Source organism: Saimiri boliviensis, chromosome 14 (assembly GCF_048565385.1).
Source record: "Saimiri boliviensis isolate mSaiBol1 chromosome 14, mSaiBol1.pri, whole genome shotgun sequence".
Lineage (NCBI taxonomy): Eukaryota > Metazoa > Chordata > Mammalia > Primates > Cebidae > Saimiri > Saimiri boliviensis.
This window is the reverse complement of record NC_133462.1, coordinates 7074444-7089310: the sequence shown is the minus strand read 5'-3', so window position 1 is coordinate 7089310 and position 14867 is coordinate 7074444. Positions and strand designations below refer to the sequence as shown.

Genomic DNA, 14867 nt, shown 5'->3' with positions numbered 1-14867 from the left:
ATATATATTTTTTAATGGAGTCCCGCCCTGTTGCCCAGGCTGGAGTGCAGTGGTGTGATCTTGGCTCACTGCAGCCTCTACTTCCCAGGTTCGAGTGAGTCTCCTGCCTCAGCCTCCCAAGTAGCTGGGATTACAGGTGCCCGCCACCACGTCCAGCTAATTTTTTTGTATTTTTAATGGGGTGGGGGGGGTTCAGTATGTTGGCAAAGCTGGTCTCAAACTCCTGACCTCGTGATCCGCCCGCCTCAGCCTCCCAAATTGCTGGAATTACAGGCGTGAGCCACCCACACCTGGCTGGCTTTTTGTAATTTTAATTGTAAGAGCCACGTGTGGTTAGTGGCTACCTGCCATATTGGCCAGCAGAGGTCTCTAATTATCTATCAAGGAAGTTGGAAAACAATGATGAGCTCCTTTTGCTAGGTCTTAGAAGGTGCGGGCTGACTGACCTCTTTACTTACTGTGTTATCATACTTTTGCACACGTAGTTTTACAGATAAGGAGACAGGCTTCCTGGAGGCATCTCACATGGTAGTTAAGAGACCACCTCGCTTCAGATCCTCACTCTCCTCGCCTCGTGACTGTGAGTAACTGATTTCGTTTTTCTGTGTCTCAGTTTTTTCATCTATAAAATAGGTAGGATAACAGTGCCGACCTCATAGGGTTTTATGAGGATTAAATTAGTTGATACATTTAAAAGCGCTTCGAGGCCAGGCACAGTGGCTCAGGCCTGTAATTCCAGCACTTTCGGAGGCTGAGGACAGATTGCTTGAGCCCAGGAGTTTGAGACTAGCCTGGGCAACATAGTGAGACTCCATCTCGACAAAAAATACAAAACTTAGCTGGGCTTTGTGGCATATGCCTGTAGCTGGGAAGCTAATCTGAAGCAAAATGATCACTTGAGCCCCAGAAATTGAGGTTGCCGTGAGCTATGATTGTGTTACTGCACTCCAGCCTGGGCAACGGAGGAAGACTGTCTCATAAATAGATTAATTTAATTAAATTAGTAAAGAAAAGCCAGTCAGGCACAGTGGCTCACGCTTGTAATCCTAGCACCTTGGGAGGCCGAGGCGGGCAGATCACCTGAGGTCAGGAGTTTGAGACCAGCCTGGCCGACATGATGAAGCCCCGTCTCTACTAAAAAATGTAAAAATTAGCCAGGTGTGGTGGCAGGCAACTGTAATCCCAGCTACTGAGGAGGCTGAGGCAGGAGAATCGCTTGAACCGAGGAGGTGGAGGTTGAAGTGAGATAGTGTCACTGCATTCCAGCCTGGCCGACAGCGCAAGACTATCTAAAATAAAAGAAACACTCAGTAGATTCACTCATTCAGGAATGTTTATTGAAACCTCGACTTATGCCAGGAGCTGTCTTTGGGACTGGGGACACAATAGTGAACAAACCAGCTGTTACCATTCCCAGAGTCACAGTAGTTCACAGCAGAATTTGAATCCAGGTCTGATTTCAAACCCCAGGCTGAGGATTAAGTGACAACATCTCCTGCAGGACAGGAGGCCCAGAGAGTGTTCACAGAGGGTCTTGGCTTAGGGTTTCTTATTAGCAGAGTGAACAGGAACCAATCACCAAGTGGAAGTGGAGGATGCTGGGCCGTGGTCCAGTCTAGTTGTTGCTCATTGTCTCGTGGATCCAGTCCACATATTTGCAGACTTTGGTGTAGACACCAGGTTTTCGAGTGATCGCACACGGATCCTGGCCCCAGGAGATAATGCCTTGAAGAGAGTGGTTACAGACCAGAGGGCCCCCGGAGTCACCCTGTGCGTGGGGAGAGAGAACATCGATGAGAGAAAGCGCTGGGCATGGTGTTGGCCAGGGAGGAGGTGGGGATGGTGCTGGGAGTGGAGCTGAGACTGAGGAGGGGGAGACCCGGGGTTGGTGATAGGTTGAGGGATAAGGCTGGAATTATGGGTGGAAGAAACGATGGGGTTAGGCTCAAAAGCGAATCTGGGGACGGCTGGAGCTGGAAATGGGATGGAAACCGGGATGGAGCTGAAGTTCGTGCTGGGTCAGAAATGCGAACGGGGAGAGAGATGGATTGGTAATTGCAGGGGAGGTGGGCTGAGGTCGGCCATGAGGTTGCGGATGTCGGTGGAGATTTGCTCGAAGTTGGGGATGGGGTGGGCATGTGGTTGGAGAGCCAGGCCCTGCCCTCTGACCTGGCAGGAGTCCTTGCCCCCTTCCTGGACGCTGGCACACACCATGGTGTCTGTGATGTTGTTGGGATAGGCGTGCTCACACTCGTGGTGCTCAATGATGGTGATGTTGGCGCAACGCAAGCTGTGAGGCAGGCGCACTGTGGAAATAGCATGAGGGGCTGCAGGGTGACGGTGTGAGGACTCCTGCCGCCTCACCTAATGCAGTGCTTGCTGTGACCCAGGCCCTGGGAGAATCCCTGTCCTTAGACGCAGCCAACTCACCTCTCTGCTTGTAGCAATAGCAACAGCAGAGCTATCCAGACAGAGCCTCACTCTGTTGCCCAGGCTGGAGCGCAGTGGCATGATCTCCACTCACTAACCTCCGCCTCCCAGGTTTAAGCGATTCTCCTGCCTCAGCCTCCTGAGTAGCTGGGATTACAGGTGCACACCACCATGTCCGGCTAATTTTTGTATTTTTAGTAGAGACGGAGTTTCCCCATGTTGGGCAGGCTGGTCTCAAACTCCTGACCTCAGGGGATCCACCCCCCCCCCACCTCAGCCACCCAAAGTGCTGAGATTACAGGCATAAGCCACCGCACCTGGCCTGCTATCCAATGCATTATTTATGCCAGCTGCTCGATATACATTATCTCTAGTCCAATCCTGGCAGGTGGGTATAATTATCCCCATTTTATAGAGGAGAAAATCAAGATTCAGAGAGGCGAAGTCGCTTGCCTAAGTTCCTACAACCGGGAGTCATGTGTGTGACTGCACATCCCATCCGTCTGACTCCAAGGCCCCAACTTTTGTCCCCACCCTCCCCCGTCCTGAGGTTTTCCGCGCATCCCCTCAACTTATCCCACCATTGCCACTTTGAACCACAGCTCTGGTCCCCCGCCAACCCCTTCCACAATCAAGACCACCCCTTCCCCACCACCCCGGGCGGGGTTCCGCCTCTGGAGCTCCTACACTGGGGGCTGGATGTGCTGCCCCAGCCGGAGATGAGGCAGCTGGTGCCAGCGGTGACACAGCGCGAGGAGAGGGTGAGGGGTCGCACAGCCCAGGTGATGAAGGCTGGCGAGGCCATCTTCACCAGCATGATGTCATTGCGGTGATCTTTGTTGGGGAGGCTGTTGTTGAAGCCGGGGTGGGGGAAGGACTCGGTCGCTGTCCGGGTCTGCTCACAGCCGTCCCGCCGCTGCAGGTTGTGCTCCCCCAGGTGAACGATGTAGCGGCTGAGGTGGGAGAGACCGTGGTTGGAGGAGGAAAGGTGGGAAAAGACACGAAGTGGGGGGAGACGTGGGCGGGAGAGGTGAGTGACACCTTTGAGGGTCAAGAAACATCGTTCTACTTCCGGCCTCTTCCGTGTCCCCCAGCCACAGCCCCACCCCAACCCCATTCATCCCCCCAACTTCAATCCCAGCTGGAGCCTGTCAACCTTGCTGACAGTGCCCGTCCTGTCTCTGATCCCCTCCCCGTACCCCTCTCCCCCGAGCTCCTCTCCATCCATCTCTGCATTCCCAGCCCCCTCCCGGCCCCGCCCCAGCCCCCGCACCCACGGCTTGCGGCAGTGGGCTGCTGTCAGGAGCCATCTGGGGGCGATGAGGGTCGCCCCACAGAGCAGCCGCGTCTTCTCAAACAGGGCCGCCTGCCAGGGCTGGGAGTGAGGCTTGCACTCAAACCCCTTGATGATTCTGGTCTCTCCCGCTGCGAGCCCTGGAGGGGTGAGAGGAAAAGGAGGCGCTCAGGAAGGAGAGGTGGACTCCCAGAAATGGGGGTGGGGAGGAGAGAAGGAGGGGGGTGGTCCGAGCCTCGCCTGGTGTCCCTCTGGTTTGCACGCTGGATGCCGGGGTGGGGTGTTAAAGGGCGAAAATACTTCCACAGGGCCGGGCGCAGTGGCTCCTACCGGTAAACCCAACGCTTTGGGAGGCTAAGGTGGGAGGATTGCTTGAGCCCAGGAGTTCAAGACCAGCCTGGGCAAACATAGTGAGATCCCATCTCTACAAAAAAATTAAACAATTAGCCTAGCTTGGGGGCAGGCGCCGGTGGTCCCAGCTACCGGGGAGGCTGAAGTGGCTTAAGGATTCCTCAAGCCCGGGATGGCACCACGGCACCCCAGCCTGGACATAGAGTGAGACCTTGTCTCTGGAAAACAAATGAAACGTCCATACTGGTTCGTCGGTGGTCCCTGTCCTGCTCGCTTTGCGTGACACTCCCCCCGCCTCCAGCTTCCCCAGCCCTCCCCTGGGACCCCCTAGAACCCCTTGGCCTCTCCTCTCTCGGCCTTTATAGGGATTGTCTGAAAGGCCTGCAGACCCTCATGGCAGCTGCTCCCAGTTGAGAGGCCGTGTGGCTTGTTCTGTGATTTGGAATCGGCCCGTCTCGGTCCAGACACAGAGGGTTAGGGGATCCCAGAGACTCGAGAGGGAGGCTCCTGCCCTGCCCCATTCCCCGCCGTACCTGTCACCAGAGCAAGCATGATCAACTGCAGAATCCTCATGGCCTGGAGTGGGGAGGGGCGGGCCCCAGGTTCCTCTGGGAACAAGGAGGAACATGGCCGCATCACTTGAGGGGGAAGTGGGGGGCTGGCTCCCGCCCGCTCCTTTCTCCCGCACCTGCTCCTGCACCCCACTTGGGAGAAACAAGGTGGGGGAAACTCCCTGTTTCTCTCAGCGCTCAGACATCCAAACACTTAAAATGTATCTCAGGTGTCGAGGGTGGCCTTGGAGGGGACCCGGTCGCAGTTCCCAAGCTGCGGGGATACCAAGGACCGCGTGGAGGTTGTTGGGAGGGGCTTTGACCTGGCTAGCCATGGGCTGGCCGCATTCAAGTCAGCCATGGGGCCTCTTTGGCGCATTGCAGAGGATGTTTCCCTTCTTGCCTTGAGAGCTGGCCAGGCCCCAGCAGCTTGGGCTGGAAGGACAAGGGAAACCAGGCCCCGTTCCGTAGCCACCCCTTTTTTCATTGTCTTCGCGGCAGGGTGATATGGAGCCTTTGAGGTCTGCTGGCGGTGGGGTGGGGTGGGGGGGTGCGGGTAGGGATCTCAGTCCCAGACAATGTCTGTGCCTCCCGTCACCCGACTTGCTGAACCCCTGCCCCTTTGAAGGACAGCCAAGCAGAGCTGGGCGGGGCTGCTCGAGGGGAGGGCCAGTGCCCTCAGCTGCCCTGTCCAGCGGGGGTGGGAGCAGAGGGCCGGCTCAGCAGCTGAAGCCATGGAGATCAGAGGTAACTGAGGCTGGGGCCAGCCCTTGAAGGTGAGGGGCGCAGAGAGAGGCTAGGAACCCCCACCCAAGCAGAGGACAGAGCAGAGGGAGAAATGGGTGCCCGAGGGGGACAGGTGTCCTTGGGGAGGGCTGACACCTGGAGCAGGGGGCTTCCCTTTCCTCCTGGACTCACGGGATCTGGGGCTGGGGCTCCGGGGGCCCGGCGGTGGTGGCGGCGGCTGCAGCAGGTAGGTTGGGTTGGAGTGCCAGGTGCCAGGCACCAGGCAGGCGGGCAGGCGGGGGGTGGCCCCGGGCGGGCCCAGGATGACTGGCCTCCAAGCCCTGCCTTAATGCCCCGGGGCGGGGTGTGTTGGGGGGGGGCCCTCCCCGAAGGCCTCCGAGGCACTGCCTGCCTGCCTGTGCCACCTCTCCAAGCCCCTCTTCTCCCTGCGTCTCGGCGTCCCTCCGTCTGTCTGTCTGTCTGTCGTCTGCAACCTTCCTTTCCCTGCCCTGAGTCTCTGAATCTGCGTCTCGCCCCATGGGTCATTCCCCGTCATTTGGTAATTCTGACTTTGTGTGCGTGTGTGATTTTTCTTTCTGTCTCTGCGTGTCTGTCTGCCGTTCTCTGTCCTTGTCCCCGTCTTCCCCTCCACACTTCTCTCTCCATCTGGCTCTGGGTGGCCCTTTCTCCAATTCCTTCTGTCTCTGTGTCTCTGTCAGTCTCTGACTGCACCTCTGTCTTGCGATGTCTCCAAATCTCTCCCGCTCCATCTAATCTCCGTCTCTCTCTTTCCTTCTGTCCCAGCCACTCCCTCTCCACAGCCCTAGCCCAGGTGGGCCCCCTGGCCTCCCCCAGACCGCTCCCTTCTCCTTTGCAAGGTAGGGATGCTGGGGTGTCACAGAGGTGGGGCTGCTGCCAGGCACAGGGGCAGGACCGAGGAGGGTGGGGGAGGCAGGTCAGGGCCTGCGGAAGCCGAGTTCAGGAAAGGGAACAGTCCTCGGCTGCGCCCCACCCCAGGGCTCCTCTAGGGCCTCGCTTCCCGGCTGACCCTTCCCCTGCCCCCTTCTCCCTGCCCCCCAGTCCGGCTGTTCACTTACTGGCTGCTGCGAGACCTCTGCCCGATGACTTCCCGTCCTGCAGCCACCTCAACCTCTGCATCTGCAAAGCCCGTGCGCGGACTCCTGCTGCTCCCAGCTGGTCTGTTGTCACCCGGGTCCCTTCCCTGGGCTTTCCTCCCCTCTCTCCCCTAACCAGATATGGAGCAAGGCAGGGGAGGGCCCAGATTCTGACAGCAGCCAGCCCTGTCCTCAAACCTAGGTGCTTCCCCTTCCTGCCACTATGACTACCCTTATGACGTGGGGACAAGGGACTCCACCCCTGCGAGGCTCAGTTTCTTCATCTGAGAGATGGGGGTGACAGACCTGTGCAAGATTGCGGGGAGGCTGGGATCCAGCCTCCAGGAGGGTCCATTTGGAAAGAGCAGACTTCAGGGGGTGCTCAGCAAATGCACCTCCTCCACTGTTAGGATTGCCCGTCCCTCCCTCCCTCCCTCCTTCCCTCCCTCCTCCTGGTCCCCTTCAGTGCATCTGGGGAGATGTTCCCTCCTCACCTCCTGAGTCCCAGTGGAGACAGAGTCCAAGGGGTGGGCAGGAGAATTTTAAGATGTAGGCTGAGCGCTCTTGCTTTCCAAGGCTGCACCCCACCCTTCAGCATCGCATACATATTAGAACAAAGCCACATCCCACACTGAAGATACAATGTATACTTGATTACAAGAAAGTACACTGCCTTTGGCTAGTGGAAAGAATGTTACGTTTATGGACACTGAATTAAATGGTCATGAATATTGATTTAGCAGCTTTCATCTGGTATTTTGGAGCTAACGACTTTCTTTTGTTTTTTTTCTTTTTTTCTTTTCTTGGGTTGTTTGCGGACCATTGAAAAGCTTATAAGCTCTGGATAGTTTCTATCATGCTTGATGAAAAAACATGGCTCCTAGTTCTATTATTGGGTTTTTGTTTTGAGATAGGGTTTCACTTTATTGCCCAAGCTGGAGTGCAGTGGGTGATCTAGGCTTACTGGGGCCTCGACCTCCCTGGCTTGGGTGATCTTCCCATCTCAGCCTCCCAAGTACTTGGGACTACAGACACATGCTACCACGCCCAGCTAATTTTTCATATTTTTATAGTGACGGGTTTCACCATGTTGCCCAGGCTGATCTTGAACTCCTGAACTCAAGCAATCCTCCCACCTCAGCCCCTCGGCCTTCCAAAGAGCTGGGCTTATAGGCATGAGCCACCGCACCCAGCCTATATTATTGTAAGTAACTTCTACTCCATTTCTAAGTGACTACTCAGGGAAGATCCTCATCCTATTCGAGCTTTTTTTTTTTCTTTTTTTCTTTTCTTTTTTTCTTTTTTCTTTTTTTTTTTTTTTTTTTTTTTTTTTTTTTTTTTTTTTGAGATGAAGTCTCGCTCTGTCACCCAGGCTGGAGAATGATGGTATGATCTCGGCTCACTGCAGCCTCTGCCTCCCTGGTTCAAGCGATTCTCCTGTCTCAGCCTCCTGAGTAGCTGGAATTACAGGAATGCACCACCACGCCTGGCTAATTTTTGTGTTTTTAGTAGAGATGGGGTTTCACCACGTTGGCCAGGCTGGTCTCGAACTCCTGATCTCGGGTGATCCACCCACTGCGGCCTCCCAAAGTGCTAGGATTACAGGCATGAGCCACTGTGCCTGGCCTTACTTGAGCTCTGTTTCTATACCTATGAGATGAGGAAACCGTTGAGTTCTTCTTCCAGTCTCAAGTAGCATGGGACATCAAATGGACAGACACGGCCTCTCCTTCATTTGTATTTATTCCAGACCATTGCACACTTCTCTCACCCCACTCATGGGTCTTAGAAGGGCTGGTAGGAGTTCAAGTTCCAAGAAGTTCCCCAGGCCAACAAGAGTGGGGCTGGGGGAAGTGATGGAGGAGGTATTGGTGCTCTGAGGGTCGGACTCGCACCCAAGCTAAGGGGTGGAGGTGGAGGATACAGGTCAGTTGTTCCTCATGATCATCCGGATCCAGTCCACATACTTGCACACATAGGTGTAGACTCCAGGGATGCCATCTTGTCCACAAGGCCCCACAGACCCCCAGGACACCAGACCTTGAAGGACTCCATCACACACCAGGGGGCCCCCAGAGTCCCCCTGGAAGGGAAGAGAAGTACTGTCTGAACAAGGGAGACATCTTATTCCTGTTTTCTTCCCCAACCCTCCAACCCAGTCCTGGGCCTTGGGGAGGGCTCCAAGCCTGGTCATCAGACAAAAGAGTACAATCACTTTCCCAGAGGACAATGGTGATGGCTAACCAACAGAGAGGAGCCACTGTCTCTGGGGGTCCATCCCAGGGAAGAAGGGCGGAGCTCCATAAAGAACAGAGGTTCTCCCAGGGACAATGACTGGGGCCCTGACCAATGAGGAGAGAGAGCACATTCATCAATGACCAATCCCAGGGGAGGATGTCAGGACTCCATTAAACAGTAGAGCATTTTCTGGAGGACAATGACTGGGCCCCTGACCAATGAGGAGAGAGAGCACTTCACCAGTGACCAATCCCAGGGGAGGAGGGTGGGACTCCATATACGGCAGAGGTTCTCTCAATGTGGACAATGGCTGGGGTTCTGACCAATGAGGGGAGAGAGCACCATCACCAGTGACCAATCCCAGAGAAGGTGGGCAGGACTCCACAAAGAGCACAGAGTTCTCTCAAGGACAATGGCTGGGTCCCTGGCCCATGAGGAGAGAGAGCACCATCTTCCGGTCTCTCTCTGTCTGGGACAGCGCCAACTGGAGGATGGTATGGGAAAGACTTAGAGCCCCAGAAGCAGCTGGTTCCCTGTCTGGTTCTCTGTCTGGGCCCCCGGTCCTGTCTGTCTCTTTCGCTGCCTCTCTCTGTGCCTCCTTCCGCTTCTTGCCTTCTCTGTTCCCTTCCTCCCTCTTCTCTCCTTGACCCTCCCCATCTTCCATTCCCTGGTCTTCCCTCCTCTTCCCTGTCTCTCCCTTCCTTCTCCTGAGACTCCTCTCCATTCCCGACCCCCCCCCCCCAGACAGACTCTGTTGTCAGGCTGGAGTGCAGAGGCGATCTCTGCTCCTTGCAACCTCCGCCTCCCAGGTTCAAGCGATTCTCCTGCCTCAGCCTCCCAAGTAGCTGAGACCACAGGCATGCACCACCACGCCTGGCTACTTTTGGCATTTTTAGTAGATTCAGGGTTTCACCGTGTTGGCCAGGCTGGTCTTGAACTCCTGACCTCAAGTGATCCACCCGCCTCAGCCTGGCAAAGTGCTGGGATTACAGGCATGAGCCACCGCGCCTGGCATCTCTCCTTTTTGACCCCATCTCTCTCCAGCATCCCCTTTCCCTGATTCGTCCTCCATCACTTCCCCTCCTGCTTCCAGCCTCTCCCCTTCCCTTCCTGTCCTGGTGACCACACACACTGCCCGCGCTGGCTCACCTGGCAAGCGTCCTGCCCCTTCACACCACCTGCGCACACCATGTTGCTCGTGATTCTCCCGGGGTACACGTCACTGCAGGTGGCATGGGAGACGATGGAGAGGTTGAGGCACTGGAGCAGATCCGGGAATGGGTCTGGAGAGGGAACATCGTGCTGCAGGGTTCTCCACAGCTCCCCACTCGGAGGCCATGTCCCTCCCCCAGGATGTGGCCCGTCCAAGTCAATACCACTGCCCCCCAACAACCTGTACTACAATCCTGAAACCCCCAAATTACATATTTATGACTTAATTTCATATGACTCATGACCCCAGATGATTGACAGTCTCTTTGACCTTTGACATTTGACTTTGAGTGGCATAACTCAAGACCTTCCTTGTCTCTCCAGCCTCAGAGACAATAAATCCAGACGTGACCCTCTTCAATGACAGATACTGTGACCTTTGACCTTCTTTCTTATTACCTGATGATCCCAGCTTGATCTCATATCTCCTGTCTCCTGACCCCATGTCCCTGTGTTCACCTTAACCTCCAGCCTCAGCTCTGCATCTTCCAGACCTCGCTGCTGCCACCTCCAAAGTGTCCTCTGATCCCAGTTTATTCAACCCCAGGCTCCATGACCCCAAACCTTGGCCCCCGCACCCCAGCTGCTATGATCTTCAATCTCAGACGTGTGATTGTTGATAGAATTCCAATTTCCATCCTCAGATTCTGACCAGATTGTACAACCTCTGGATCCCATGACCTTAATTCTGCAGTGAGCTCTGACCCCAGAGACCATGACCCACAATGCCCAGATCCTTTTTCGATATAATTATGCCTTTTGCTCCCGTATGAGGACCCCTGACACACTCTGGCCTCTGACCGTATCTGTGACCTCTGATCTTTGACTTCATACCCAGTCCCTTAACTCCTTTGACTCCCAACACCCCAATCCATCACGATCTCTGATCCAGACCCACGCCCCTGACGTTCCACCCCACACGCTGGTGCTTTCCCCACCCTTGCTCTGAGCCTCTCACCCTGCATCCCTGTACCTACCCTGACCCCTGACCCCTGACCCCAGGCCCCTTACTCCACGGGTGGTTGGTGATGCCCCAGCCTGAGACGTGGCACTTGGTGCCGGCAGTGGCACAGTCACTGGGCAGGGGCAGAGGTCGAACACTGCTGGTTATGCGGGCGGGCAGGCCCAGCCGCAACAGCCGGAGATCGTGCTCGTGGTTCCTCGAGGCTCCCTGGTAGCCGGGGTAGGTCACGGAGAAGCCGCTGCGCCGGATCTGCTCGGTCCAGTCGAGCCTGCTGAGGCTGTGTTCCCCCAGGCGCACCCAGTACCTGCTGCGGGTGGCGGCGGCTCAGCGGGTGGCAAGCGGGCAGCCCCCACCTCGCACCCCTCCACGGACACACCCAGGGCCTCCTGGCACTCCCCACTGCTCTGCCTCTCACTGTCCTCTCACCCGTGCCTCCCATTCTCCCAGTCTCCCTTGCAGGCTCTCATTCCTGAACTCTGTCACCCTCTTTCCATCTTGGGTGTTCACTCTGTTTCTCCTGCCATGCCCTGCATCTGTCTGTCTCTCTCTCTCTCTCTCTCTCTCTCTCTCTCTCTCTCTCCCCCTCTCCTCTGTCTCTCTCTCTCTCTTTTTTTCTGAGATGGAGTCTTGCTCAGTTTCCCAGGCTTGAGTGCGGTGGCACAATCTTGGCTCACTGCAGCCTCCACCTCCCGGGTTCAAGCAATTCCCCTGCCTCAGCCTCCCGAGTAGCTGGGATGACAGGCACCTGCCACCACACCCGACTACTTTTTGTATTTTTAGTAAAGATGAAGTTTGACCATGTGTGTCAGGCTTGTCTCGAACTCCTGACCTCGAGTCATCTGCCTGCCTAGGTCTCCCAAAGTGCTGGGATCACAGGCATGAGCCACTGCGCCTGGCCTCGATTTCTGATTCTGTTGGCCGGTGAAGTTCACGAAGGCAGGGACATCAGTGGGCCTTGTTCACTGCCTTCTTCCCACGGCCTGGCCTGGAGCCTGTGCTGTCCACGCAGCTGGCGGAATGAATGAGTGGGAGATCAATGGCCTCTCTCCATCCTGCTGCTGGCCCTCTCTGTCCCTGCGTCCCTTTGTTTCTTTGCATCTAAGCTCCCCTTTCACAAAAAAGTTCCAGGCCAGGCACAGTGGCTCATGCCTGTAACCCCAGCACTTTGGGAGGTCAAGGCAGGAAGAATGCTCGAGCTGAGGAGTTTGAGACCAGCCTGGGCAACATAGCGAAACCCCGTCTCTACAAGAAATTTAAAAATTATCCAGGTGTGGTGGTGCAGAGCTGTAGTCCCTTGGAAGGCTGAGGTGTGAGGATCACTTGAGCCCAGGAGGTTGAGACTTCAGTGAGCCAAGATAGCATCACTGCACTGCAGCCTGAGTGACAGACAGAGCAAGACTCTGTCTCCAAAAAAAAAAAAAGAAAGAAAGAAAAGAAAAAAAGAAAAAAAATTCCAGAGCATCAGTCCGCTGAGGCCCAGAGAGGTGCCAGGCATAATCTCTGAGGTTGCACAAAGAGTTTGGGTCATGTTGGCTGGGCACAGTGGCTCACGCCTGTAATCCCAACACTTGGGAGACCAAGATGGGAGAGTCTCTTGAGGCCAGGAGTTTGAGACCAGCCTGGTCAACACGGCAAAACCCCATCTCTACAAAAAATACAAGAATTAGCTGGATGTGGTGGCAGGTGCCTGTAATCCCAGCTACTTGGGAGGCTGAGGCAGGAGAATCACTTGAACCCAGGAGGCAAAGGCTGCAGTGAGCTGAGATAGCACCATTGCAGTCCAGCCTGAGCTGTCTCAAAAAAACCAAAAACCAAAAAACAAGAAAAAAAGAGTTTGGGTCAGACATGGGCCCAGGGCTCAGACTGGGTCACAGAATGGCTGGGGAAGTGGCAGTCGTCATACAGGAAAGAAGGGGACACATGCAGTAACAGGAGGGTCAGGTGGGCAGTTTCCAGGATCCTCCCTGGCCCTCCACTCCCCACACCTCACTCCACCCAGCACCACCCCAAGCCCACTGCTAAGGAAGTTCCACTCCTGGTCTAACCCCAGACTCTCTTGTTGCAGGACCAGCTTCTTCCCCATGGGCACTGCCCTCCCTTGTGATCCTACTCCCAGCACTTGCCCTTCTCGTAGTCCTCACTTTGCCCACCCTACAAAGGGGTTCAGCCTGGGGCTTACCTGCCACTGCAGTGAGCCGCTGTGAGGACCCACCTGCGGTCGATAAGGACACCCCCACAGCGCAGTCTGGTGCCCTCAAACAGCCCCACCTGCCACGGCTGTGAGTTAGACCCACACTCGGTGCCATTGTAAATCTTCGATGTGGTTGCCTGGCTGAGCCCTGGGGACAGACAGGGGCATAGGTCAGAGAGAGGAAGAGAAGATAGTGTCATACACACACACACACACACACACACACACACAGAGAGAGAGAGAGAGAGAGAGAGAGAGAGAGAGAGAGAGAAACCCAGACATGGTGGCGGGTGCCTGTGATCCCATCGAAATCCCTATAGAAAAAAACCATGAAATACCAAGGAGAGCAGGGAGGAAGATGCTTACCCTTGGGAGGGAAAGGCGAGACAGAGATTCGGAGAGGGATGGAAGGGAAGAGGGATCAGAAGATAGGGGAGGCCGAGGTGAGCAGTGCCGTGAGAGCTGCAGGTAAATGGAGGTACAGAGAAAGACCCTCCCCTCCTCACCACCAGGCTGGGGGCCAGAGCTGAGATGGGGAGAAGGGGCGTCCTCTTGGGGGATGGAGGGACCCAGCCCCAGTCCTGCCCTCTCCCTGCTCCAGAACTCACCAAGAACACACAGGAGCAAAAAGATGCTGGCCCCCATGGTGGGTCACCTCCAGAGTCTGGGGGTAAAAGGGGAATATCAGAGGTCGCCCACCTCCCTGTGTCCTCCACCTCTGCCCTCTCTGCTTCTCTTTGAAGGACACCAAGGGGATGACCTTGTCCTCTCTCTACCTGCTCCCCCGCGTGGGACTCCCTCATTGGCAGGCACCTACCTCCTTCTCACCTGGTCTCTTTGTCTGCCGGGTCCCCGACGTGGCTGTCGTGGCTGTCACGGCGCGGCCCGAGTCACTGCTATCCCTCTGTCCACCTACCTGCCTGTCCTCTCATCTGCTGGCCGCTCCAACGGCCAACTCTCCCACTCTGCACCTGGCTCCTCAGCCACCTGTCATGTTGCTCAACCTGTCCCCTTCCTTCTGTCTGTTGCTGCAGGCAGACCACTGACAAAGAAGCTCTTAACGCTCTTTGTCCTGGTGCGTCCGGTTTCCGGGTTGAGGGAAGGGGACCAGGAAGACAGGGGTGGGGCGTCCTGTAATTCGGCAGAAACCCTTCTTAGTTAATCACACTTAATTGATCTTTACAGCTAAATGGAGTGGAGAGGAAGGAAAAGGATCCAGGGTGGGAAGACCCAGCCCCACTCCCTCTCTCCTAGGCAAGCCAGCCAGCAGCCCCAGGACTGATGACTCAAGGTGACTGGGGAGCTGGGTTCTAATCCCGACTCCAGTGACAAAGGAGGGTGGGGAGACCTTGGCCACCTGGGGCCTGTCCCCATGCAGTGCAGAGGAAGGGCAGGGGGAAAGAGAGGCTGTGAAAGCAGGAGAGTGGATGGGAGGGGCAGGAAGGCTGAGCTGGAAAGAGTCCCAGAAAGAGATGAGATAAAGGAACAGACTTGCAAATAGGTGATCAGGCAGAGGCAGAAGAGAGTTTCTGAACCGAGTTCCACAGTCATATATATATATACATACACACACACACACACACACACACACACACACACACACACACACATATATATGAAGTTCATCGATCTAATTCCATAAAGTTTTTCTTTGCATAAGAACTTCTATTGCTTAAATGAAACCCACAGAGAAAAAAAGACCCAGGGAAGGAGAAATGGCAGAAAGAGAGAGAGAAAAAAAAAATGAAAGAGAGAGAGAATGAATCACAGGACAAGGGAACTTTGCGCTGTTGTT

General features: G+C 55.6%; 2 protein-coding genes and 1 long non-coding RNA gene across 5 annotated transcripts; 1 reads left to right on the top strand and 2 right to left on the bottom strand.

Annotated features, from left to right (window-relative positions):
- Nucleotides 1-1320: 1320 nt before the first annotated feature.
- KLK11 (kallikrein related peptidase 11) lies at nt 1321-6699 on the bottom strand. 3 transcript variants are annotated; one of them, XM_003940419.3, is made up of 7 exons: nt 6450-6516; nt 5545-5590; nt 4609-4683; nt 3708-3864; nt 3118-3383; nt 2170-2306; nt 1321-1768 (listed from the first exon to the last, which is right to left on the bottom strand). In XM_003940419.3, exons 3-7 carry the CDS (start codon nt 4646-4648, stop codon nt 1616-1618), a joined length of 753 nt encoding a protein of 250 aa, XP_003940468.1. In that variant the 5' UTR covers nt 4649-4683; nt 5545-5590; nt 6450-6516; the 3' UTR covers nt 1321-1615. The 3 variants fall into 3 exon arrangements, with proteins under 3 accessions (XP_003940468.1, XP_003940467.1, XP_074242129.1); XM_003940418.2 differs by lacking the exon at nt 5545-5590 and having other exon boundaries at nt 6450-6699; XM_074386028.1 differs by lacking the exon at nt 6450-6516 and having other exon boundaries at nt 5545-5676.
- On the top strand, nt 5264-6494 carry LOC141581246 (uncharacterized). The gene is made up of 3 exons (XR_012513763.1): nt 5264-5373; nt 6157-6230; nt 6433-6494. It is a non-coding gene; the product is annotated as an uncharacterized LOC141581246 (long non-coding RNA).
- A 1494-nt stretch (nt 6700-8193) lies between the features above and the next one.
- On the bottom strand, nt 8194-13736 carry KLK12 (kallikrein related peptidase 12). The gene is made up of 5 exons (XM_074385728.1): nt 13681-13736; nt 13061-13220; nt 10929-11188; nt 9855-9988; nt 8194-8550 (listed from the first exon to the last, which is right to left on the bottom strand). Exons 1-5 carry the CDS (start codon nt 13715-13717, stop codon nt 8395-8397), a joined length of 747 nt encoding a protein of 248 aa, XP_074241829.1. The 5' UTR covers nt 13718-13736; the 3' UTR covers nt 8194-8394.
- Nucleotides 13737-14867: the final 1131 nt, after the last annotated feature.